The 26,168-nt window shown below is 36.2% G+C and overlaps 5 protein-coding genes and 1 pseudogene across 5 annotated transcripts; 2 read left to right on the forward strand and 4 right to left on the reverse strand.

The window, feature by feature from the left end:
* Positions 1 to 545: 545 nt before the first annotated feature.
* LOC120178528 (probable prolyl 4-hydroxylase 4) lies at positions 546 to 2,662 on the reverse strand (the record flags this gene model as incomplete). The annotated part of the gene is made up of 6 exons (XM_039184344.1): positions 546 to 679; positions 886 to 1,065; positions 1,809 to 1,866; positions 2,286 to 2,390; positions 2,488 to 2,545; positions 2,622 to 2,662. Coding segments are annotated over 6 exons (576 nt in total), but the record flags the coding sequence as incomplete, so codon positions are not given.
* Positions 2,663 to 3,627: 965 nt separating this feature from the next.
* On the reverse strand, positions 3,628 to 6,662 carry LOC120178530 (receptor-like cytosolic serine/threonine-protein kinase RBK2). The gene is made up of 9 exons (XM_039184345.1): positions 6,637 to 6,662; positions 6,012 to 6,220; positions 5,512 to 5,907; positions 5,169 to 5,420; positions 4,923 to 5,077; positions 4,767 to 4,846; positions 4,539 to 4,674; positions 4,269 to 4,418; positions 3,628 to 3,836 (listed from the first exon to the last, which is right to left on the reverse strand). Exons 1-9 carry the CDS (start codon positions 6,660 to 6,662, stop codon positions 3,651 to 3,653), a joined length of 1,590 nt encoding a protein of 529 aa, XP_039040276.1. The 3' UTR covers positions 3,628 to 3,650.
* A 125-nt stretch (positions 6,663 to 6,787) lies between these two features.
* LOC120178531 lies at positions 6,788 to 9,290 on the forward strand (annotated as a pseudogene).
* A 355-nt stretch (positions 9,291 to 9,645) lies between these two features.
* Positions 9,646 to 11,855, reverse strand: LOC120178514 (peptide methionine sulfoxide reductase B5-like). The gene is made up of 3 exons (XM_039184336.1): positions 11,621 to 11,855; positions 9,883 to 10,039; positions 9,646 to 9,812 (listed from the first exon to the last, which is right to left on the reverse strand). The coding sequence occupies exons 1-3, from the start codon at positions 11,716 to 11,718 to the stop codon at positions 9,648 to 9,650; spliced, it is 420 nt and encodes a 139-aa protein (XP_039040267.1). The 5' UTR covers positions 11,719 to 11,855; the 3' UTR covers positions 9,646 to 9,647.
* A 1,014-nt stretch (positions 11,856 to 12,869) lies between these two features.
* Positions 12,870 to 21,539, forward strand: LOC120178515 (SAC3 family protein B-like). Its single transcript, XM_039184337.1, is given in 20 exon segments — positions 12,870 to 13,177; positions 13,455 to 13,548; positions 13,831 to 14,061; positions 14,580 to 14,822; positions 15,077 to 15,232; positions 15,516 to 15,587; positions 15,665 to 15,924; positions 16,195 to 16,295; positions 16,373 to 16,588; positions 17,105 to 17,332; positions 17,408 to 17,499; positions 17,579 to 17,672; positions 18,022 to 18,114; positions 18,206 to 18,270; positions 18,272 to 18,521; positions 18,524 to 19,170; positions 19,242 to 19,356; positions 19,648 to 20,732; positions 20,734 to 21,070; positions 21,073 to 21,539. Coding segments are annotated over 20 exon segments (4,851 nt in total). The 5' UTR covers positions 12,870 to 13,062; the 3' UTR covers positions 21,430 to 21,539.
* Positions 21,540 to 21,849: 310 nt separating this feature from the next.
* On the reverse strand, positions 21,850 to 24,257 carry LOC120178509 (probable protein phosphatase 2C 35). The gene is given in 4 exon segments (XM_039184333.1): positions 21,850 to 22,341; positions 22,344 to 22,509; positions 22,882 to 23,013; positions 23,324 to 24,257. Coding segments are annotated over 4 exon segments (1,275 nt in total). The 5' UTR covers positions 24,236 to 24,257; the 3' UTR covers positions 21,850 to 22,276.
* Between the last annotated feature and the right edge of the window lie 1,911 nt (positions 24,258 to 26,168).

Below are 26,168 nucleotides of genomic sequence, written 5' to 3' on the forward strand. Positions count from 1 at the left end.
AATTCAAAGAATTCATATAATTTTTGGGGAAACTACACAACATGTCATTGATTTATATTTAAATGATGAATTTAATCATTGATGTTTAAAAAGCTTCAAAATAGTCATTGAAACTATGACTACAATGTTATACAAAGTGTAATAATTTGATAAAATTTAATAATCATTTTACAACAATTTGATAAAATTTAAATACATTTTTTAGGGGTGGGTACTCAATCGAGTCGAATTGAGAAATATATTTCGAGGTAATCGAGTTGATTGGTAATACTTTATCATTCAAACTTTATTTGAATTTATTTCAAGTCCAATTGTTCCAGGTTATGTTCAAATTTAAATATAATTATTCATAAAAATATGATACATATTGATTTTAATTTAACGTCTTTCTCTAATTATATAAGATATACACCTATGTGTATTCATTTTTTATATTGCAATGTTATTTAATAAATCAGATCACTTTATAACACAAAATATATTTATAACTTTATTTTTTTTTAAATTATTTTGCAAAAAAAGATATTAATGGGAACATAAATGAGTTAATGGATCCACTTTGTTGCTGACCATTTCTCACCTTCAATTACCGGGCATCCGGCATGCAGACTGCTCGGGTCGGGTATAGCATTAGGGTAGAGACTGAAGAAGAGTAGGGCATCCCCTCTTTTTGGTTTCACTAATTATTTCAAAGTAAAAATGCATAGGTAAGAAAACAGCAAAATATCAATTAATTGCTTAAATATATATAACTTTCCAGTTTCTATGTAACCTTAACGCTCGGCACCGAATTACTGGCTTAAAACACCAGTCGAAAAGAACATGTGACCAAAAGCATGTGAAATAACAGAGGTAAAGCTCTAATACAAGTATGGACACTTCAACAAACCTCTGCTTCGGGGAACACTGTTTCGCCACCTTTGGTCACATTTGTAAGATACATCAGCACAGTGGCTATGCGGTGTCCACCCCTGGCAATGTTCACCTTGTCAACAAAGTAATCGTAGTGCGGTTCATATTTCTGCCCATGCTCATATCTCAAAACTTGGATGCCTTCTCCATTTTCTGGACGTGAAAAAACAAAAAACATGTTACTATGTACTTAATTTAATCTCAATTCCTAAATTTGATTCTCCATTCTCCAAAACATGTATGTATCTAGTTTTACATTAACATAACATATATAAGATTTGTTTCTCAGCCAAGGAGTGGCAAGAAGCTTTACAATGACAATTAGAAGATGATCACATTCAGATGATTTAGATATTGAATATTCAAAGATCATTAAAAAAAATTGATTTCCAGATGCATAAATCATCTATTCAACTACATGGTCCAAAGATGAACAGAAATCTGCAGAAGAGCCTTTATCTTATGCAAAACACCTTCCTGCCTACATCATAGTCACCGGTCAATCCTGTGGGTTTAGTACTTTCAAACTTGTGGATACAATCACAATAGCAGAATCTAACTAAATTGCAACTAAAACCTTGACTAATTGAAGATATGTTTCAAAATTCCTTAAACTTATTGTTATTATGTGAAGGAAATATTCACATCCTGTTAAAATGTCATGAAAACAAAAATTTATGACTGGGAATAAAGAAAATGATCGTATTGGTCACCAATTCCACCTGGTGCCAATGGTGCTGACAAGCTGGTGTCGATGGTGGTCGAGCACCGAGGGCCAGCTAGTGGTGTCGACGGTGGCCAATGGTGCTAGCACCCAAATTAATCATGGTAAAAAGTTAAGATCAAGAGAGAAAGATGCATGACCATCAGTTTTCTTGAGCATATATTATTCATACCTTCGGGAAGAAATGTCCATGTTGAAATCTTGTCCTCAATACCATCAACAATAGGATCCTACAAAAAGAAAAGGGAAATGATAACCAAATGCATAAGGGTGCAAAGTTCCGACTGTGACTAATCACTAAAAGCTTGTCAGAGCGAACACTTCTGACCTTGATTAACATACATTTCTTTCATCATCACCGTACAAATCAAACCTATATTAACAATGCAAAAGCATGAAACTATCTATGGGATCAGCACTATTATATGTACTTATAAAGAAAATTGAGTAAGATCTTCAACAAATCATACAAAAATAATTACCTTTTACATCAAAAGGCCAATTTTAGAAAGAATAAGTGTTCAAGTAAAGCTTATCTTGAAACGCCAATAACTAAAAGCTTCCATAAACGGATAAAAAATAAGATTCACAAGTAATATATATATATATACACATTTAATCAATAAAAAAAAGTGTATAAATATTGAACCTTCGCTTTAGCAATAAACATTCCCGAACTAGTACGGAATTCGCTAAGCTTGCTCTCTCCACTAACATTATCAGCAACTGCAGATCTCTTTAGCTCCGATTTCACCTTTACAGTAAGGGGAAAAATCAGATTCTTATAAATGTACTAAAATTAAACGAATTCAAGCTATAAAACAAACGAAAAAAGTGGAAATGCAACTTACGAGAGATATCAAATGATCGCATTCGAGGTCCGTTAAGAAGCCTTCATAGACAAAAGCTCTGCAAAAGAAAAGAAATTTAAGACAAAAATGAAAGAAAATAAAAATTAGTTAAGAATCGAAGAGAAACTGAGGACCTAGGTTTCCAAGAAACTTGTTTGACTTTTGAAGGATCAAACGAAAAAAGTGGAACTGCAACTTACGAGAGATACCAAATGATCGCATTCGAGGTCCGTTAAGAAGCCTTCATAGACAAAAGCTCTGCAAAAGAAAAGAAATTTAAGACAAAAATGAAAGATAATAAAAATTAGTTGCGAATCGAAGAGAAACTGAGGACCTAGGTTTCCAAGAAACTTGTTTGACTTTTGAAGGATTGATAATGGAGCTTGGAGAAGTCAAGAAGGAATCGCAAGATAGGTACAAGAATGACAACAATATCATGAATTGCAGTGTGTAACTCCTCGAAACAGTCATTGCAAATGTGGAAGGATTTGGATAGAAAAGTGAGAGATTTTCTGCGAAAATGAAAAGTCAAAATTTTCTCGGGAAAATGATATTTTCGTGATCTGATTTCTGAGTGAGCTCTGACCCAGTTATCCGTTGAAAACTATATATATGAGCAGTGATCCACGATGGTCGGTAATTTTTCAGGTTATTATTTTATTTTAGATTTGACAAAGTAAACGCTGCCGTTTTGCAAGTGAAAATTGAATTTAAGGGTAAAACAGCATTTGGTCCGTAAAATTTGACCGATGGATTTTATTTTGATCCATAATAGTTTCGTAACTTGACAATCTTATCTAATTTAATCCCTGAATTTGAATTTTTAATCCCTTTGATCACATGAAAATTATGTCACATCATCATCATCCGAAAGTTTTAAAAAATGTTTTTTTAGAATAATGAAATGATACCGTCTTCAAATTTTACATCTAGAAATGATAACGGATGAGGCTGATTTTTTACCTATCTCGAACTCGATCTGATTTAACATAATTTAAATTCTTTTTTCTTTCAAAATAGAAAATTAATTGAATAAAACAAATTTGGTAAGTTCACATAATTTACAAACTTCATAATTTACAAACTTCATTGTAGAAGAATGAAAAACCAAAGCCACCTAGATTAAAAGTAAACTGTCAATGGAGTGAAACTAACAAAGTTCTTTAAACATCATTAGACTGTTCTAAAAGAATCTCCATTTGATGATTGATATCGTTCAAGTTCTTCGTTGAATTGTATTCTTCTGCATCGAAGATCTCCTCCGAGTATGTCCTTTGAAGCGTTGCCTCTGACTCACGTATTTTCAGCACCTCCAGGCCTCTGTCGTTGCCCTTCAGAATGTCTACAACCTACATCCAAATGCCATGTTTGAATCCGGAACACAACACACAAATGAGAGCATTCTGCAGAAAAGTTTTTTTGTTCGCGTTTTGAGTTTGAATATGTGGAGACACTTCAGCGTGATAAAACCTTTAGGGACCTGTAGGTGCCTAAAGAGAACACTGATTTGTATCTCAGAATACGACCCAATGAGTCAGGCTCGGTATGGCCTAATTCTGAATTATCCCCTTTAAGCACCAGTAAATACCTTTGAGGTTTTGTCATATAGGTGCGCCTTCACAATTTCAAACTCACATTAGATTGTGAGTCGAATTTGTGGAGTTGCATATGAAGGTAGCAAAACCTTGAGAGGGACTGTGGGTACCCAAAAGGATGATTTCGGGTCATGCTTGTTTCGTTGTAACGAAAAAATTAGTTAGGAGGGAATGACAGGGACATGCCTCGTTCATTTGGGGTCGATTTGCTGCAGATGGATGTACACAGATAGAAGCTGTTGCAACCATACGTTGCAACTGGTCCGTGTCATAAGCAGCGTCTAAAACTGGATCAATGAGTTCTTTCATCTTATTTTCTTTAATCAAAGGTTTTGCCTGCAAGAATTCGCATACATCAGTGTTTGATGCATAATGGTCTCGGTCATATACTTACATATGACAGTAAAGCTCGGTCCGAGTAACATATTACATAATGATGGAGCAAAGCAAACCTACCCACATAACAATGCTTTGTTGTGAGCTATCTATGGCTTGCCTCCCGGTGATGAGCTCCAAGAGCAATACCCCGAAAGCATAAACATCTGTTTTTTCATCGACCACGCCATGCATGAAGAACTCAGGTGGAAGATAACTGTCATGACAAGATTCTGTTGGAAATTTTTATGTAATAAAAGTATTTTCAAAGGTTCAAAACACCATTTGGGATTTTAAAAAATTACAAACCCGAATGTTCCTTCGACTTTAGAGACTGTATGATGAGTCCATTGATCAGGTAACCATTTTGCCAGTCCAAAATCACATATCTGGAATCACTTTGGAAATTCAGCCTCAAGCTATACATATATATGAATGCATGCATGCATGCATGTATGTACGTACTTGAGCATCAAAGTCTTCTGAAAGCAAAATGTTTGAAGCCTTGATATCCTTATGGATAATTCTCCTCTGGCAACCTTCGTGAAGATAGCAAAGGCCTTCGGCAGCCCCTAAAGCGATCTTGAATCTGAGTTGCCAGTTCAGTTTCTCCTTTGGGCCTGTATATATGTATATATGCATATGAACAAGTTGACTTAAGCACTTTTAAAGAAAATCAAACTTAAGATCGGCCTAGGGGCAAAAACGAACCATAAAGTATTGATGCCAAGCTTCCATGGGGAGACAACTGAAGAACAAGGTGCATCCCTCCTTCAACTCCATAACCAATCAATTTAGCAATGTTAGGATGATCAACATGCACTATAATTCCGAGCTCAGATAAGAAATCGATGGTCATCTCATCCGATGAACCGCGGTTTAGCCGCTTAATTGCGACAAACATTCCACTTTCCAATTGCCCTTTGTAAACCTCTGCATACCCTCCTTCTCCTATCAGATTTTCTTCTCAAAGAAACACAAACATTACCAAATGAATGTTTATAAAAACTTAACATAAAACGATCGAGTCAGATGATGAAATAAAAAAAAATACCAGGGCTGAAGTTATTGGTTGCTTCTTGAAGATCCGAAAGAGAGAAGTTCTTCCAGGAAGATTTAAAACCGCCTAGTTCAGCATCAAGAGCTGAACATATATTAGGAAGTATGTCATCTCTAAATCTTATGCTATTTTTTCTAGTGAGCGTAGGCTTGACCGGAGGTAAGGATTGAGAAGTGGGTCCTCTTTTCAATATCCGAGAGAATCCGCGCCATTGAACAATCTGAGATATACCATTTTGAGATTCAGAGTATGATGAAACTCTGGCCTTATTACCAGAAGTTGGCTCGGATTCTATAGACTCTGCACTTCCTGTAGATTCTTCATTTGGTTCTATGCATTCTGTGGTGGTTGTCGAGCAGTCCTCATATTCTGTGCCTAACGAAGCAACTTCTGAAAATGATAATAGAATCCTAACATTCCATTAGCAAAGGTTGTTGGAATTTTTTATGATATTCAGACTGTGGGGATCAAAGAAATGAATGATCAAAATATACCAGCTGAAGTCGTGTCGGAGAAAGCGTGTCGATGATGCAGTTTCCGTAATTGGCGAAAAGGCTCCCATTTCCTCTTTTCAGGGGCTCCTTTCTTGACAGTTTTGCTACCAGCCGATGTTTCACCACTACAAGTGGGGAAATTAAACAAACAGATTGTTGAACAACTAGTTACACACACACATTGACAATTATTCTCAAGAATTACACAGCTGCATGCTTAAGCACTGTGATTGTGAAGAACAGATTCAAATGCCATTTATTTTGTGTGTATGTGTATATATATATATATATGTTTGTGTGTGTAAAAGAGACTTAAAAATATCAAACTTCAAAGCATAAACACATGGATCTTCTAAATTCTAAATTTTGGTTCATGGAAACTAAAAGACCCCACGTCCTTACAGAGCTAAAAGTTACCAATAAGGTGTTGGTTTTAAAGGCCAAAAGCTTGTGATAATCCTTGAAAACAATAATACAAATGCCATTTGCCTTACGAAAAAAATTAAACATGAAAAACTCAAAGTATAATTACATTTATATCTATGATCCTAAGTTCTAAATTCATATAAACAAAGAAGCTTCAAAACACAAACAAATGACAAATCAATTATTCAAATTAAAGTACCTTGAAGGTTCTTTGGTATCTCCCATGGCTTCTTCTGTTTCTTTTTTTTCTCAAACCAGGGAGATCTGAGAAGCCAAAAAAGAATTTACAAAGAAATAGAGAGGTTGACAATGGGAAGAAGAGTGTTTTCTTTTTGTTTCACCTCTGACGGATGGCCTGGTTTTTGTGCCTAAAAGTAGGCTTTCCCTCACTTTCTTAACATTTCAATCCATTCACTTTCTTTGGCATAAATCTATAAAAACAAAATGGATAATCAAACAGCTTTGATCCTATATTTAGCATGATGTTATGGAGTTTTGGGTCTTTGGAATGTGTAACAAAGTCAACAACAAAATCCATTCTTTTTCTGAGTTCATGCAAGTGTTTTGCTGATATGCTTCAGCCAACAAAACCCTTTTTCCTGGGTCAATAAGATGAACTTTACATGTTGAGAAAACCAGAGAATTTGTCACCTTTTTGTGCTGATTCAAATAAATCCTTTGAGTTGGATCCTTTAAAGTTCATATATGGAATGAGCACATAGAGTCTTTGAAGTTAAGTTCCAATCTTAATGTTCCAAACATAGTAAAATAAATTGGGACAATAATTTTATAATATTTAATTTAAATTAATCGATCAATAAATCAAAATCATTGCTAGATTTACATATTACGTCACCTTTTATTTGAGTGTTAATCACGATAAATATTTTTTTGATAAAATTAACAATCTTGAATTGTGATCGTTACTGGTGATTAACTATTTTTTTGATAAAAAATATTAAACATGGTTTAAAAGATCGAAGTTAAATAAATTAATTTTTTTAATGAGAATGATCGTAAAAACACACATTCTTTCTCTACAGGAGAATCTTCAATCTTTCACCTTTTATATCTTTGATTCTTGTGATTTTTGATGTCATGTCACAACTATTAAACGAGTAACATGGATGATGAGGAGAGATAAGGATACCCTTTATTCTACTGTATGACAGTCTTAATATACGATTAAAGAAATATTTTACTGAAAATATTAATATTTTTTAACATTTCCGGTAAAAGGCTATCTAAAATATTATTTTTTTTGCCGAAAATGTTAATTTCGTTACTTAATTTCCGGTAAAAAAATTAACATAATATCTGAACGTTCAATGTTAAATTATTAAAATTCTTTACGAACAGATAAAATAAGTTTGAGTCATCTTAAGGGCTGTTTGTTTACTTTAGAATGATTAAGCGCTGAATGATTCAAATGATTAATAATTCAGAGGCTTTGTATGAATTAGCTCTGAATGTGACATTTTGTTTGATAATGACTTTGAATCATTCAGAATGTACTTTGATGCTGAATCATTCAATACTGTTTTGCTGAATCAGCAAGCACTGAATCATTCAGAGGTACGAAACAAACGCGTTGAATGCTAAACGGTTCAGAATTCAACGCTGAATGATTTCATTCAGAGCCAAACAAACAGCCCCTTACTCTCCATTTAGACGTCTACTCTAACACAATTTGGATTTAACCAAATCATGACTCTTTGTTGAAATACACGAGATTTTATTATCAGGATCTTGTACAAATTATTTTATAATTTGAACCGTTATGAATTATTATTTTTAATTAAAAATAATTAATTTAATATTTAATGAATAAGGAATTTAAGTTTTTTTAATTAAGACGAATAAACAATAAGTTTAAATAACATAAAATTAAACTGTGTTCAATACTTCCAAAACAAATTATAATTTCATATTGCCCTAACATACAATTCATGACTTAACGTTTATAAAATATTTTTCACTTAAAATAATTTAACTCAAAATCATATATATAAATATATGATATAATAGATATTTATTTGCATGTATATATGAAGACACGCACGTTTTACGTGGTTAGAGAAAGCATGGGGCTTTAAAAAAAATCACTCTCTACTACACCAAATTTACGTGCAAGCATCTCTCTTTAAACCATTCCACGCTACTAGCAGTGTTTATAAATATGATAGGAATCGGGAGAAGTTGTTACATAGAATTGTCTTTATAAACACCAATCCTCAGTCTTTGCTAAGCATCATCACCAAAAACTTGTATGCTACTAGCAGTGTTTCGATTTCATAAAAAAGGCTAGATCCGGCAGCACTGCCGCTGCCTCTTCGGTTCAGGGAAAAAGTACTAGCCGGTTGGGGGAACCTTATCAAGCTCCTCCCGACAGGAGCTATCTTCGTGTTTCGGTTCCTCAACCCTATTTTAACCAACAACGGTCAGTGCGGCATTATAATTCGCAAGGCCCTCGACCTTGTCTTCATTGGCCTTTGTTGCTTCTTTTGTGTTTTTGCTTGCTTCACGAATAGTTACAGAGACAATAATGCTGTAGTTCATTTCGGTGTAGCCACGTTAACCGGCCTCTGGCCGCATCCGGTTTCGGATTCCGTCGACTCGTCGTGGTGTTTACTGCTTTTTCTCTGTTGGATTCCAACACCGTGAAGTGTTTGTATCCGTTTTTGGAGTCGGCTGACAGTGCTTTGGTCATGGTCTTGCCGCCGGTCCTGGGAGTGATTACGGGTGTGGTTTTCATAGTGTTTCCTTACACTCGACACGGTACCGGCTACCCTCCGATTCTGGCGGACAACAAGGACAACTCCTAGATTCCTTTGGCCATTGATGAATAAATGGTTACATAATATGATGCAGTGTGTAAATTTACGAGACAATTTATGCTGTGTTACAAAGATTTATGAATGGGAGTAGGATACTAGTATATGTTAAATACGAATATAATTATTCGAATATATTGATTTTATAATTATAATTTCATTTACATATTATATTATTTGATTTAGCAGACATAAAAATTATAATTACGACTTAAAAAAATTATGAGTCGCTATCATTTCTATTCAAAACTAAGAACAGCACTTCAAATTAGCATATAACATCATCTTCTCTGACACAAAAGGGCTCAAATAACCATACGAGGTTTTATTTTTATTTGTTAAAATCATACAACACAGCTTGTTCTTTCTTTCTTCCTCACATCGAAGGAGCTGCGTTACCCGGAACAAACTTGATTGAGACGCTGTTGACGCAGTGGCGTTCATCGGTCGGAACCGAGAACCCTTCCCCTTTAAAAACATGACCCAAGTGCCCCCCACAAGCTGCACATGTAATCTCAGTTCTTCTCCCATCAGGATCAGGCTGCAAAAGACATTGGTTGCATGTTTATGATCTGATCAAAGACAGGGATTCAGGAACTAGAAAGACTCACAGTTCGGTTTATGGCTCCAGGGAAACCCTCGTAGAATGCAGGCCAACCACAGCCGGAGTTGAATTTGGTCGTGGACTTGTAAAGCGGTGTCCCACAACCGGCACAATTGTACACCCCTTCCTCGGAAAATTTGTCATACTCTCCAGTTCCTCGCAACCTGTAGATGATGAATATGAACCATTATGCAGGTAAATTCAAGCAAAGTTCTATGGTTCCATGTTTGCCAAAACCAAGAGTTTAGTAGTCTTTAAGGGTAAATTCCAGCATTTTGAACTTTGGCATTTCCAGAATTTCATGTTACAAAACTGGACCCAGGAAGAGGAGACTCATGAAATGGAAGAAGATAACAGAAGCCAGTCAGAACATAATAATATAAGAAGCACAACTATATGTCATTGATCAAAGACCTTGTAACCCTAGAGACACCTCCACACCGACCTGCACAGTAGAATCTACTTCAACCTATTGGAACTCACAGTTTTCTCCATGAAGATGTCACGGTGATTGAAAATGGTGTAAAAATTGGCATCTCTAGTTAAACCATAATACGTAACCTACGTGGATGGATCATAACATCTTTTCCCACTCCCACTCCAATGAGGACCCATGATGCTAAACATCAAAATACATATCCACTTTTTAGGTGCTATTTTCTTCGAACCATTGGACTTCATCGTCCTGCCTACCAAAAGTGCTTCACCGGTTGAAGATAGCATGGACACTTATATATGGGTTAAACTCTACCCTCTTTAGGACAATGACAAAGATACATCTGACAGAGACTGGTTATAAGCTCTCTTTTTATTTTCTGAGGGCATTGTAATCCAATTGTATCAAATATTAAATGAATCTGAAACCAATTTTCTTCTAGATCATATAGAAACATTTTTCCAATTGAAACCCATCAGCTGTCAGCTTGGCAGCTTCATGGACCTTTCAACTCATCGATGTTTGTGCTCGGTTGGCCCCGGAAATTGTCTCTCATAACCATACACCTAAAGAGAGTATTGGGAGCGCCTCAAGTGCCCACCAAGAGGGGTTGGTCTAGGGAATACGATATGTAAACTGGAAGAAAAAATGGGAATATGCAATGGATGTGAAGACTCTTGGATCTAGGATTCTATTTTGTCTGTACCACTAACAGTATAGTAATTTTTTCAAGGTCACGGCGACACCGCAACTGCATCTGAAATATAAAATCATAGTTATTTTTAGCAAACAAATCATGACCTACCGCGACCACAATAGAGTGCGTAACTAGGAATCTAAGATCTGATGTTCTCTCATATGATCTTCTTATAATTTGTCGCGGACTATAGCGAAATTCTTCTTATGTGTCACTGGTTTTTTGGTATATCTGTCAGTAGTTTTTTCATTTGGGGTATTTCGGATAAATCTGTGTTCTTGTTTACTATCATCTACCCTTCCCTTCATTATCCGTAACACATATTAACCAATTACTAGGGTTCGACTAGCAACCGGCAGCCACAGATTTCTCTTGAAAGAGAGGGAAGAATACTCACAGACAACTATCGGCTACAAGAAAACTATAAACTATCAGCTACAATGTAGATGAAATCGTAAAATAAACAACAATTTTCACAGTTCAATCTGAACCTGATTTTATGACAAAGTCAACCCAAAAACACAATCGATGGTACAAATCAAAGATACCCAGATTCTAAAACAATACAAAGAATTGTAGTAATGAAATTGAATGATGGGATCGGTTTCTTACTCGGTTCCTTTTTCACGCAGAATCCGAAACTGCTCTGGGGAAAGAATCGCCCGCCATTCTTCCTCTGTTTTCTGAACAGAACCCGACGATGCACTCATTTTCAAAGGCGGCAATTTACAAAGCTCCCGTCTCTAACCGCGCCACTTATATGACGTGAAATCTCACGCGTGAATCTGGACTTATACTTCAAAGAATTTGTCTTTTTGCTGTTTACTCTGTAACCAGAAAATGAAATTGGACGGGAAATCGGGAAAATGGAATAAATTCATAACATTTTAGCTGGCCTTCTAATAAAGGAGGGAATTCCTAATAGGTACCTCCATTATATGATATGACTCAAATTAATCCCATCTATACTTTAATCCCTTAGTTCACATTAATCTTTTTGTTATGTACTTTTAGAAAGTACTAAAATAAGGATCAAATCTTTCAAAACAGTTAAATAAGTGTTTAGTCTTAAAATAAATAATAGTAATTTTTAATCTCTAAATTTTTTAATTTTTTAATTTGATCCATTAGTTTATTTTAGTACATATTATTCTTTGTTTTTAAACTTTTTATTTTTAATCCATTTATTGTTGTGAAAGTTTGATATTATAAAATTCTTTATAGATAAAGATTGTATAATGTTAAAAAATACCTCTAATATTTAATAAAATAATCACTTTGATCCCTTTTTTGAAATAATTTAGCTCAAATGTTTTATTTTAGGGTGAAACAGATTTTAATTGAATATAAACTATTAGTTAACTAACAATTAACACTTGACGTTGATGTTATATGTCAAATGTAAATAAGTGATGATGTCACATTATCACTTTGGATACGTAGGACTTGTCACGTCAATAACAACGTTAATTATTAGTCAACTAACAATTTTAATCCTATCTTGCCTCAAATTGAAATGTTAGGATGTCAAAGTACTTAGAAAAGTTAGGGGCTAATGTGAATATTTTATCAAACATTACGGGTGAATTTTGACATTGCGTCGAAAAAGACTAGGGATGATACTAAGAAAAGTTGTCAGTTCAAGCACTGAAAATTAATTTATCCATTTAAATAATTATTCGCTAAAAATATGAGCTTTTTGGGCCACCAATGGATACTATTACTATAATGACTCTAAATCAAGCCCATGGGCTCAGTATGAATATTTATAAGCTCAAATACAATAGAGGAAAACGGCAGCGTTAAAGGTTTTAAGGAAGCTTTGAAAAGCTAACTCTTTTGCTGATGAATCTGGGTTTTTTCTTCTTCTTAATTTACCGGTTAGCTCTTCTCCTTTCTTTCTAGATTCAAAAAAACCCCAAGATCACTGAGCTCCATAGTTAACCGATAAGAAAAGATCCCTTTTATCGCATCAGCAAGCAAAACCCATATTTTGAAAGCTCCCGATACGCCTTAAAAGTGCACAAAGAAACAAGGAAGAAACGTGAAAAAATATGTCAGGGTTTGGGAAGCATTCAGGTCCAACAAATGCCCCGAAATCTGCAAACCCTTTTCAGTTTCAACGCCCTCCTCCTCCTTCCACCACTCCCCCAATCAGACCCTCGAGGTATTTTGCTTTAAAGTTTGTTCATTTGAGGGATTTAATTTGATTTTCCAGTGTTTTTGTAGTTCAAGTTAATTATCTTTTTTTGTACTCCTTTAATGGTTTTTATGAGTTTGGGGTTTATGAGATTGATTGCATTGAATGAGAGATTGAAGAATGTGGAAAAAAATATGGAACTTTATGGTGTTTTTTTTATTAGGGTTTGAATTGTTATTTAGGTTGCCATTTTATTTTGTTATATACCAATTATACTTTTGGATTGTTTTTGTTATTGTTGTAGAGTAAATGAAGATGTAGATAGAGTCCGGTCACCATCGTCGACTTTTGAGTACTCCGGTCCTGGTGTGAGACCTTATCAATATGGTGGTGTCCAAAGGTAAGACCACATGCTATTTGTATCTTATTTATATATATTTATTTTAGTTTGCTGAAGTTTGATTCTCATTGTTTGAATTGCTTTCTTTTGTTACTTGTGATATGGCTCCACTTATGTTTACATATGAAATAGTTCATGTATAAGTTCTACAATCCATAAATAAGTTTTTTTTTCTAATGGATGTATTTTGTACTGTAATCTGTGTTTCATTTTTGTGACTATGAAATAGCAGAATTTATTTTGTTCCAAAATACTGATTTGATGGTTATTGTTCTCTTCCAGGCCTGTTGAATTATCCCCCCGGTGGGATGATGGAAAAATTTCCTTAAAATATTATGATGCCCAACTTCGTCCTAGGCCACCTGTCATCGCTTCATTTACTGCTCCACAAAATTCAGAAACTAGCTTTACTGCCAAGGCTAGATTTCAAGAGTCAAAGAGGACTAAATCACCTCCAATGGTACCTACAGATGAGACTGTACCAAGAAACTCCACTCAGACGATCCCTCAAAGGCATGTTCACACTTCCATTTTTCAGCTACTTGCATGAGATAGTATAGTCTTTCTGGATGTTGTAATGATTTGGTGCAATTTTGTGACATCTTAACTTGATTTTCCCTTTTCCAGTCCTACACGAAGCTTTTCATGATGATTTCCATTATTTTTAGTTATTGTATGTTTGCTTCTTGCTTTATAAAGGGCCGTCTATCAAGAGGTTGCTTGAAATTGGCATCTATTTTTTAAGCAATCTTAAGACTTGTGGTTTGAATGTGGAAACTTACTATCTTATTGAATATCTGGACTGATCATTTTGTCGTTCATCAAGCCAAGGATTTGGATAAATCAACTCCTTTAACTCTCTTCCGCATTTATGTTCTGTCATGATCTTGGGATTTTCATTGAAGATTTCTTCGTATGGTTGAGACTTTTATGCAGGCAATTTATTCGTAAGGATATGTTATGTATGTTCTATCACTTGCAGAATCCCTTGAAAGTGACAAGTTCTGAAAGAAGTTTTATTTTTATTGCAGGCCTTCTTTTTTTCCTCAAATGCCGCACAATCCAGTCAAGTTGCTAGCCACCTATTCCAATTTCCCAACTCGTCAGGACCGATCTGTGGTCTCACCTCAATTAGGTTCCCCTGACTACGGCAAAAACTTCATACATGAAGTGCCTGATATGCAAGCCCCAAAACAAGGCAAGTTGCCACCTGAACAATTTGATGACAAATTTTCTCAGGAGCATCCCATGTTTTTTCGCAATGGCTCTAAAAGGTGAGTAAGCAATATTAGCGGATGCATAAATGCATTTTTGTGCTTTCTTATGTGTTTGAAAGCCGTGAAGGTAAATGGTTATTGAATGTCAAACCAGTCAATATTGTATGGTAGAGTTGACTATAATTTGTTGGGAAATTGAGAGATCATGTGCTTATGCACACAGATTTCTTTTACTGTCTTGATGTTCTGATTCATCTGTCTTTGTGCTTTCTTCTTTTCATTCCCATTAATTTGGTTATTTACTCTTGCAGGCCAATGGGATCTCCTCCAAGGTTAGGACCGTTAGGTACCAAGTCAACTTCTCCTAGCTCTAACGTACCAGTCCGTCCAAGATCATTGCCTTTTGCGGGAAATGATCCTTCTCCTGCAGTGCGGAACATTGGGCCTCCAGTTTCTAAAAGAACGAGGTCTCCTTCAATTTACGATGATGAATTTCTTCAGGATAACTCCACCCCACTGAAGTGCGAAACATTGGGCCTTCAGTTTCTAAAAGAACGAGGTCTCCTCCTTTAATTTATGATGATGAATTTCTTCAGGATAACTCCACTCCTACTGAAGTGCGAAACACCAGGCCTTCAGTTTCTAAAAGAACGAGGTCTCCTCCTTCAATTTACCATGATGAATTTCTTCAGGATAAATCCACTCCTACTGAAGTGCGAAACATCGGGCCTTCAGTTTCAAAAAGACGAGGTCTCCTCCTTCAGTTTACCGTGATGAATTTCTTCAGGATAACTCCACTCCTATTGAAGATGATACTAAGCGGTAAATTTTAATAACTAGTAAATCCAGTTATTATATATTGCATTTATTATGAGTTCCGATGTTCCTCGTTATTGCAGAGAATTGCAAGCTAAAGCAAAGCGATTAGCTCGTTTCAAAACTGAATTGAATGAACCTGTTCAGACGAACCCTCCAAATTTTGCAAATCAAAGATTGTCTACGACTAGATTTCAGCACAATGTGGAAGAGAAAAATAAACATGTTGGGGAACAGTCTATGGATTCATCCGGGGAGTTCTTGAATGACACTGTTTTATCCGATTTTGACGGCACAGAAGCATCCAGAGTCATCATTGGGTTATGTCCAGATATGTGTCCGGGTATGTTCCTAGACTCCTGAAACCTTGGAGCAAGCAGTTATCAGGGATATTCGAAATAATACTTCGAGATAGATATTAATAGAAATGTTGATGGAGAAACTATTATTCCTTGAAACAAAGAAAGCCACTTTTTATTGTTCTTCTCTTTCGGTCTTCAGTTTTATCTAATTTCTTGTGTCTTGAGAAAACAGTTATCTTATTACATATGAAATAGCTTTTTAATGGACAACAGTTTCCCTGTTGATGTGATCCACATGTTTCCATTTTCAGAGTCTGAAAGGGCAGAAAGAGAAAGAAAAGGTGATCTTGACCAGTACGAACGCTTGGATGGTGATAGAAACCAAACAAGTGAATTCCTTGCTGTTAAGAAGGTAACGTGAAAAGAAACTGCTTGTCTTTGTAATTTGTGTGATAAAGAATGATTAATATGCTCTCATTTGCTATACAGTATACTAGGACAGCTGAGAGAGAAGCAAGTTTGATACGGCCCATGCCAGTCCTGCAAAAGACTATAGATTATCTACTTGATTTGCTGGATCAGCCGTATGATGACCGGTTTCTTGGAATATATAACTTTCTATGGGATAGGATGAGAGCAATTCGGATGGACCTGAGGATGCAGCACATCTTCGACCATGGGGCTATCACTATGCTTGAGCAAATGGTATGCCCTTGCAACTGGATCTTTTTTGTGGTGATTCTTGAATGCTTATGCATGTTGACTAAAAATCAACCCAACAAAGTATCATTAGAAAAAGCTCATTTCATTTACATGGTTAGATGGAATGTGTCCTATTTACAATATGCTTGTGACATATTTACATAAATCATTGATAAGGTGCACATTATAGTTGTCCCTGTTAGGGCTTTAAATCTTTTTATTTTCTGAATTCTAGTTAGCTGTTGTGGGAAACATTTCTGCCACTATATGTGTTGTTCACTTGTAGCATGATACTGCCGCCGCCTAAGCTTCTGCCTTTTTTATTCCTTGAACCATATGGCATTTATACTTAGAACGATGAACTGATAAACATAGCTGTTTTTTGGTCTTGCCTGCATTTTTGTTTGCCATTGTTTACTACCACACCTAAAGCATAAGCTGTAACTTGTTGCATATGGAGACGAATATCTAAATGTGCTCTCTAGACTAATTAGTGGTGCCAATTGCTGTGTTTGTCAGATAAGGCTTCACATAATTGCCATGCATGAATTATGTGAATACACCAAAGGCGAGGGCTTCTCTGAGGGATTCGATGCACATCTAAATATTGAGCAGATGAACAAAACATCAGTCGAGTTATTCCAGATGTATGATGATCACCGGAAGAAAGGAATTAATGTTCCAACAGAAAAGGAGTTTAGGGGTTATTATGCACTTCTCAAACTTGACAAGCATCCGGGGTATAAAGTAAGTCAATACAAATGATAAATTAATTATACAAACTTTGTTAACTTTTCTTTGAAAATAATTACTCTCCATTAGGTTGAGCCTGCAGAGCTCTCACTGGACCTTGCTAAGATGACTCCAGAGATAAGACAGACACCAGAAGTGTTATTTGCTCGTAATGTAGCTAGGTTGTTACTTCCCTTAAAACTTTCATTGCCACTGGGATCTTGAACTTGGTCTAACTATTTAAACTCTTCGCACTTCCAGGGCTTGCAGAACGGGTAATTTTGTTGCCTTCTTCAGACTTGCAAGGAAGGCAAGCTACCTTCAAGCATGTTTGATGCATGCACATTTTGCAAAGGTACGCTTGAGGAATTATTCCATCTCGCACCTCTCCCTTCAACATAAAAATCTCAACTTCCTTGTATTTGCATTCATTCTATACTGTTTTCATATTTGTACCATTTCTTTTGTTTGCTGCTTGGCACCAGAGATGGTGTTCTGGATGATCATGCCTGCGGGAGCAAACGCATTTCCTTTAATAACACATTTATGCCATATTCGAGTCTGACTAAATTGTGTCATTCATGGAAGACATTATGTCTCAAATCACCTATAAATTATAACATTTACTCTTATGTACTGCATAATTATTTTTTCTTTCCTCTTTTCTATATTCATTGGGGTTTGAATTATGGTGCTTTGATTAGTTACGGACCCAGGCTTTTGCTTCTGTACACTCTAGTCTCCAGAACAACCAGGGTCTCCCTGTTACCCATGTTGCCAAGTGGCTTGGGATTGAGGTAATAATCTGTAAAACAGAAACTACATTTTATTTTCATAATCATGTTAAGTTCCTTATTATCTTATGCTGCTTTTGAACTTTGGATTTAGGAAGAGGACATTGAAAGCATTTTAGACTATTATGGTTTTTCAATAAGGGAATTTGAAGAGCCATATGGTGAAGGATGGTTCATTTCTTAATGCTGAAAACGACTATCCTACCAGGCGTTCAAGACTGGTTCTTCGAAGACGATCTAGAACAATAGCTGGAGATGTTGTAGCTCCTCATGAAGTGACTCCCCTGCCCATAGGAACATCAAAAGAGAGCCAACTGGTAAAGCATATACACAAAGACCAGAGAGTCAACCGGTTAAAGCATATATACAAAGACCAAAGGCCTTACCTTCTCCTAAAAGGAAGAGTTCCATTTTAGCAGCCGATGAAGAAATGTCTAATTCTAAAGTTGCTCCTTCTCCAAAGTCTAGTTTGCAATTGCATTCTGCTACCAAGACATCGAAAGGGTTACAACAGCTCCAAGATGGTCATATTAACTCTGGTGCCTACAAACCATTTAATTTCTCTTTGGAACGTAGTTCCCCTAGGTTACCTCCAGCTAAAGTTGCAGTTATGGAGAAAGGAAACAATGATGCTCTTTTCACCATATCGGGTGACAGAACAAATGTTTCTGGCATGAAACAAGTGCCACAACAAATTTTTTCACAACCATCTCAGGCTGAGAGATTGCCTAGTGGTAGATTTGATCTCCCTGCAGAAAACTCCATACCTCGAAGTATGGCTATTGATGATGTAAATTCTCTGCCAGTGAGATCCCCTAGAGGCAAATTTACAAACAACTCGATACCTCAAACTATGGCTATTACTGACTTAAAATCTCAGTCGGAGAGGCCAATTGTCAAATACAATTATGCTGTGGAAAATTTGGAGCCTCAAGGAATGGCAGTTGATGATCTAGGAGATAAACCTCGGGATAGTCATCAAGAACTCGAGAATCGAAAAACAGTAGCGAATACTCGACATAAGGAAGTTGCCGAAGCAAAACTCAAGTTGATCCTGAGGTCTGTAACATTGCCAATCTGGTTTTAGGTGCCACATTGTGTGATATTCTTAATGGTATCTTTCCTTTCAGGTTGTGGAGTCGACGTGCTGCAAAACAAAGGGAATTACGTGAACAAAGGCAATTAGCAGCTGAAGCTGCACTAAGTTCATTACCACTGGGAATACCACTTCGGCAGAATAATAATGTAAGGTTCTTTTCTTATTCTACTGCAATTTTCAGACTCTAAATGTAACTCGTTCTGCATTTTGCTTATTATTTTCTCTACAAGTAATTCTAGTTCCAATTTCTTATTTGAGAAGTTTACATTGAGTCACTGCCCCTCTTCCTCCTGAAACGGATAGTTCTCGGTCCATTACTCGTGACTGATATTTTATTCATCTTCTTTACATATTTTTATGAGTTTATTGACACATATTGAATTAGTTTCTGTTATTTCATTGTGTTTATTCTTATTCTTTTTATTGATCCTTTGTAGCAATGGAACACATTTGGTGAGCTTGACTTTGATCATGTCATGAGGGAGAGATACGAAAAATATGAAAGCTCATGGTCGAGGCTGAATGTTTCTGATGTAGTATCGGGCATATTGGGTCAAAGAAATCCGGATGCTAAATGCCTATGCTGGAAAATTATATTATGTTCTCCCGAGAGCAAACAAGAAGATCAACTGGGGCAGAAGAACCAGGTTGGCCAATTGGCAGCAGGCCCATGGTTGTTCTCTAAGATTATGCCTTCTGCAGAAGATAATAATGATGAGGATTTAGCCATAGCATCTCCTGGTTTGTCGATATGGAAGAAATGGGTTCCTAACTTATCTGGTACCGATCTGATATGCTGCCTAACTGTTGTGAAGGATGCAAGTTGTGGTGATCTAAACGAGGCCACATCTGGGGCAAGTGCAATATTGTTCATCGTATCTTATAATATTCCATGGAAGCTCCAAAAGGCCCAACTTCATAATCTTCTGAATTTGGTTCCTCCTGGTTCATGCTTACCACTTCTAGTCTTAAGTGGTTCTTATAATGTTGAAGATTCTGATCCTTCCTCAGTTATAGCTAATGAATTGGGGCTGCATAACATTGACAAATCACGAGTATGTGGCTTTTTGGTTGTTTTCCTTGTTGGTAAGCAGCATTCAGAAAGCTCGAATGGGTTTCTCAGCGATGAAAAGTTAAGGGAAGGGCTGAAGTGGCTAGCCAATGAATCACCTCTCCAACCTGTTCTTAACGGTGTGAAGACGTGTGACCTTGTAATGTCCCACTTGAGTCCGGTTTTGGAGGAACTTGACGAGATGGGAGATTATGAAGTAGGTCCAAATCACTGCATCTCAGTCTTCAATGAAGCATTGGATTGGTCATCGCAAGAACTTGCTGCTGCTATTAAAGCAAATCCTACCAACTGGCCTTGTCCGGAGATTATGTTTCTTAAAGATTTTAGCAACGAATATTTAGCTGTGAAGTTATTCTTGCCAAGTGTGGGGTGGAGCTCGACAGCAAAAATTGCACCACTTGAATGCGCGTTGAAAGATTGTCAACTTCCCCGTTTTCCGGATGATATCATTGTTGCAAAGTGGTTCCAAGATGGGAAAATATATTGATAACCACATATTACTACTTGAAAACTGCTTGGCCGAATACCTAACACAATCGACAAAGATGATGGGAATTCAATTAGCTAAAAAAGAGACATCCGTGATGTTGCAAAGAAACACACGGCTTGAGCTGCGCAACTTGAGCTACTATCTTGTGCCAAACTGGATCACAATCCTCCGACGGATTTTTAATTGGCGACTTTCAAGTTTATCAACCGGGGCATGCCCCTTTTCTTATGTATTGCAGATTTATCATGTACCCCCAATGTCGGCAGAAATAAAGTTGCAACTTGAAGTGACACTTCACCTCATTGTTTGAGTCATCCATCTCTAGATGAAATACTTGAAGTCAGCTGTAGTCCACTCAAGTCTCGGAGGATTAGTTTTGATCCTGAACCTTCTCGGGTAGAGACAACCTTCCACACTGTAGTTCAAGAGGCGACTACAACCAGTAAGTCCCAGAAATCATTGGATAAAGATGATAATTCTTCACAGGAGCATGGATTGGCAATTGCAGATGACGTTGCTTGTACGACCAGTAAACCAAATGGTAGTCACGGTAAAACGATGGCAGCCATAGCCAAAACGGATAGATTAAGCGAGTTGTTGGTGAAATGTGACATAGTACAGAATAGTATAAGCGAGAAGCTATCAATATACTTCTGATATTGTTCCCATTTGTAATTTACATTTCATTAAATTTGAGCTGGTTTTGTAATATTATCTCTCTTCTAATGTTTCTTTTGTATGATGAGAAATTAACAAGGCTTTGCCTCTATTGGCCAGCATGCTCTCTCTACTTGATAACAGTCGTAAGTCTGTAATCAATAAGAACCACATTTATAAGTTCCTCTGGTAACTATGGTGGTTGATACTGTATTTATATTAGATCTTGACAGATCATTTCGGTTCAAATCTCAATAATCACTATAACAAAACATAGATCATAAAGCCTGTTAATTTGTCATTATGCAGCTTATGTACCATAAAAGTCATACATTTGACATATCTCACATGAAATTTGCAGAATCCATGTAGGCAGTTAAAAAATCAAGGTTATATCTGTGTCTCAGTGCTGGAAACAACTGATCTTTAGAGGCAACAAAATGGAGTTCTTCCTCGGAAGTGTATTAACATGGAAATAGCGTATTTCCAGATCCCCGTTCATTTTGTGAATGTCAGCTTTTACCTTGCTATAACATAACTTACCTTCAATCTCGAGAAAATGGTTTCTTTTCTACACACGTTCGGGTTACTAGGTGCAAGATCACCGCCAAGGGCACACGTTTGCTTGACAAATAGTGTTATCAGCAAAACCAGCAAGATGTCATGGGGCCTTGAGATCATTCACCATGAGAATCTTGCACCAAGAAAGCAACTTCTCTGTTTCGTTTTGGCTACCCCACATCTAATTTCACAGGCCTCAGCAAAACCAGCAAGATGTCATGGGGCCTTGAGATCACTCACCATGAGAATCTTCCACCAAGAAAGCAACTTCTCTGTTTCCTTTTGGCTACCCCACATCTAATTTCACAGGCCTCTGCCGCATCGGAGATGGAACAACAATCGCAGCGTTTGATTCATTGAAACACTCTGTTGGAAAGACTGCTGTATATCTGAAAAATCACTTCTTACTGAACCATATGTTTCCGACTCCGAGACACTGCACATATTGAGACTTCCCTTTACCGACCTCATAACCATTGGCCTGCAATCCACTCCGCTATCTGTGGCACCAGCACCCGACTGCAAGAAATAAAAAAGGTTAGTTAATCATAATGAAATTCATGAAGTAAAATAGGAAATCAACACCTATACTGTGGCCACTACAATATTTTTTAGATGAAGGTAATTACAAGTTGTATAAATTGCAAAGCACAAAAACAATCGAATTCTCACTTTTCCTCTTCTTTTTCTTCTTCTTTTCTGAATCAAGATAGATTATGTAACTCATACACGTAATTCATTGAGGTTTGGCATTAAATTAAGTGCGAAGCGGAACTTAGTGATCTAAAAGATCATACTTTAATCCTTCTATGAAGGAATACACCAGCACCAGAAAAATCTTAAGTCATAAAGAAAGCTTGTATTTTTATACATTTTGAGAATATTGCATACATTTGACAAGCCTTTAATCTGTACAATGATGATTGTAATATCATCGGTCCGATTTTCATTATCCAACCAAAGTTTGTAGGATTCTCCAGCAATTGCAGCACATGCATCCCTCGGATCTGTGTATGCCGATGCCTATGTGAAGAAAATTAAAAAAAAATTGTTAAGGACGTCTCATCAATAGTTCAGAAGTTCACTAACGGTACAAAAAGCAAAAGACATTGGAAAACTCTTTTCCACTACCATTTCAGCATTTACACTTAAAAACAAGTTTACAAACATCAATTTGCAAGAAACATGCATTTAAATCTAAAGTAAAGACACTTCATCAGTTGCTTGCAATCAAAATGCAAATGAACAACCCTTCTAATGTCAATAAATGAATGATGGAAACACAGTATTATAAACAAGAGGGAAACATAATCGGTAATTGTATGAATCATACCATGTTGACGACAGTTTGGCTTGGGAGAAACTCGAAAACTCCATCACTTGCAACCACAAAGAATAGATGATTAGGTGTGAGCCGAACAACTTTAATCTCGGGAACAGCAATCACACCAATTGTCTCCGCTGTACTATCACCTACACTCCTAGTAAATGCAGTCCCAGGATACATCCCATTAGGAACCCACAACCTTGGAGGATCACCACCATGGCTTTCTTCATTGCCCCAATTTTGAACATTCGGGTCTTTAAGGCCTTCCACTTGATCAACACTCAAGACCCTGGCACCGCATAGCTTCACCCTTTCAAACTCATCTTTCCTAAATGGTGTTTGATCCTCGGATAAATCCTCAGCCAAAATTCGATCCCCATCCTTAACAGCAATCACAGCTCTCGAATCCCCCACATTAGCAACATAAAGTGTATCCCCAACAACAAGCACAGTTATTGCTGTGGTACCACTCATATAATCATCAATCTCACTATTATGTAACTCAGAATTTGTAGCTAAAAATGCTGAATTATAAGCTTTCCAAGGATCATCCAACAGTGAGGAGTCACTAGATAGCATCTCTATAAGTCTATCCTTAACAAAGTTGGAACATTGAGCACCGTATTGACCATGTCCATCAAAGACACCAAAGAAATGAACATTTGGGTTACCTTGAATTTGTGTTTTGATGCAGAAGCTATCTTGGTTTTCCCTCTCCACCGTGTCTGGGTAGTAACCATGCTGTGTTAAGGCTGAGCACTGCAAAGTAAAGTTTTGAGATGGAACAGGAATTAACTCCAATGACCTTTGTGTAAGAATGTGTTTGCATTTGAAAGGTTTCTTTACTTTATGGTGACCTGAATCATCATCTGATGATGATGGACATCTGGAACAACACTTTCCAAGAACACATCCCATTATTTCAAATCAAAGTTACACACACACAAAAATGCAGCTTAAATGTTTGATAAAAGGCCTAAAGAAACTGAATTTGAAATCAACGGAAGCAGTAGAAGGATTCAAACCATAGGGCAAGTGGAGAAATGGGTTTTTGTAAAGGTAACATTTTGGGTATTTTCAGAGGAAATCTGGTTATAAACATGCCGTAAAGAGACGAAAAATGGAAAGCAATGAACAAAGAGAAACAAAAGTACCCAGGAAAATAAACAGCAAAAGAACTAATTTTTATAATGGCAATGCAAAAGCAAGAGCGTGGGGCTTCTGAGAGAAAGAAAAGTGAGAATAAACCCCAGACCAAGCAAAAGAAAAACAATGAAATTCTAAATCAAGGATGGGGAAAGGATGGAAAAACACTGAGGAATTAAGCGATGCTTTCTTTAATACAAGGCAAGAAGAAAAATATTTATTTTTTGAGAGAAAACAGGGATCAGTTACCCGAGAGGGGAAAAGAAAGGAATCAGCGAAGGAATCCCAAAAGAAAAAAGGGCAAAGGGAAACCCTAAAACTGAAGGGAAACGTGGGGTTGATTGCTTCAAGTTTTCAAATTTGTCGAGAGAGGAAATCGATAACTGTGCATGGGTGAGTTTTGTCTTTACCCCGGGAAAAGCAAGAACAAAGAAATAAAAAGAGAGCGAGAGAGAGAATATTTAACAGGGTAAACTACGCATTTAGTACCCAAACTATCATTTTAGTTCCTTTTTAGTCACCTAACTATTATTCTTTTCAAAACCATGCCTAACGTTATGTTTTAGTTTCATTTTGATCACCCACTGTTAAGAAATTAAAAGAATTGCTAATGTGACATTTAAAAGATTAATGATGACACATCAGCATCATCATTAATTTTTTAACAATAGATGACCAAAATAAAATTAAAACATAATATTAGATATGATTTTGAAACAAAAAATAGCTAGGTGACTAAAACAAAATAAATGTGATAATTGGAATATTGAACGCACAATTAAAAAGTGAGCTTGTTTTTATTTAGGCATAAATGACAAAAAACAATGCTCTTAATGTTTGATAATAATGTCACTTTGGTCCCTATCTTTTTTTTAACAAATTAACCCCAAACATTTTATTTTCTACCAAAATATTCTCATTGGATGAAAATCGTTAATCAACTATCGGTCAACAAGTGATAATGTGATAGTCTGTCATGTCAAAATAACTAATAACATAACAATCTACCACATAATAATTTTTTTTTTGAAAATAAAAATAAAATATGTTATAAATCATATTTATATTTAATTATTTACGATGGAGTAAAACGTGTTATTTAACATATCTAACTTCAACATTCATAACCATCCCTTGTCTAGGTAAAGTGAGGTATTGGTTAGTTGAAATAGGGAAAGTCATGATTTTAAAGTTAGTTGAAATCATAAATCTGTGATCGTTTAATCCCCACCTACTGAATGACACTTAATCCTCCACTAATTTAGTGTTACTCCTAAAGGTCCAATGTTCCCTACCAATACCCTTATGTAGCAACCTTAATGGCCTGTTTATACTACAAATCCCATATGGGATTTCACATTTTTCATGGGATTTTTACCTAAGAAATGTTCCCAACATCTAACTATATGAGCTTCATGCCTTTGCTTGGGGATATCAACAACTCTCACATGGAAGATTCTTCTTTGTGTGGTAAGCAAATTTCTCACCATTCTTTTGTTTGTCTTGTGTTACTAAATGCATGTGGCAAAATTACTTAGAATATAAGTTTGTGCTCTATCACACATAAATATTGTGTAAATTCTTCGTAATTTAAGTCTTCATATAAATTATGTTCGAATGGAGCAAATTATATAGATTGTTCAATGATTGATTCGAGATTAATGTTAACTAAAGATTTGAACATAACATAAATTTATTGTCACTT

The sequence above is a fragment of the Hibiscus syriacus genome, unplaced genomic scaffold, assembly GCF_006381635.1.
Source record: "Hibiscus syriacus cultivar Baekdansim isolate YM2019G1 unplaced genomic scaffold, ASM638163v2 tig00112352_pilon, whole genome shotgun sequence".
Taxonomy (NCBI): Eukaryota; Viridiplantae; Streptophyta; class Magnoliopsida; order Malvales; family Malvaceae; genus Hibiscus; species Hibiscus syriacus.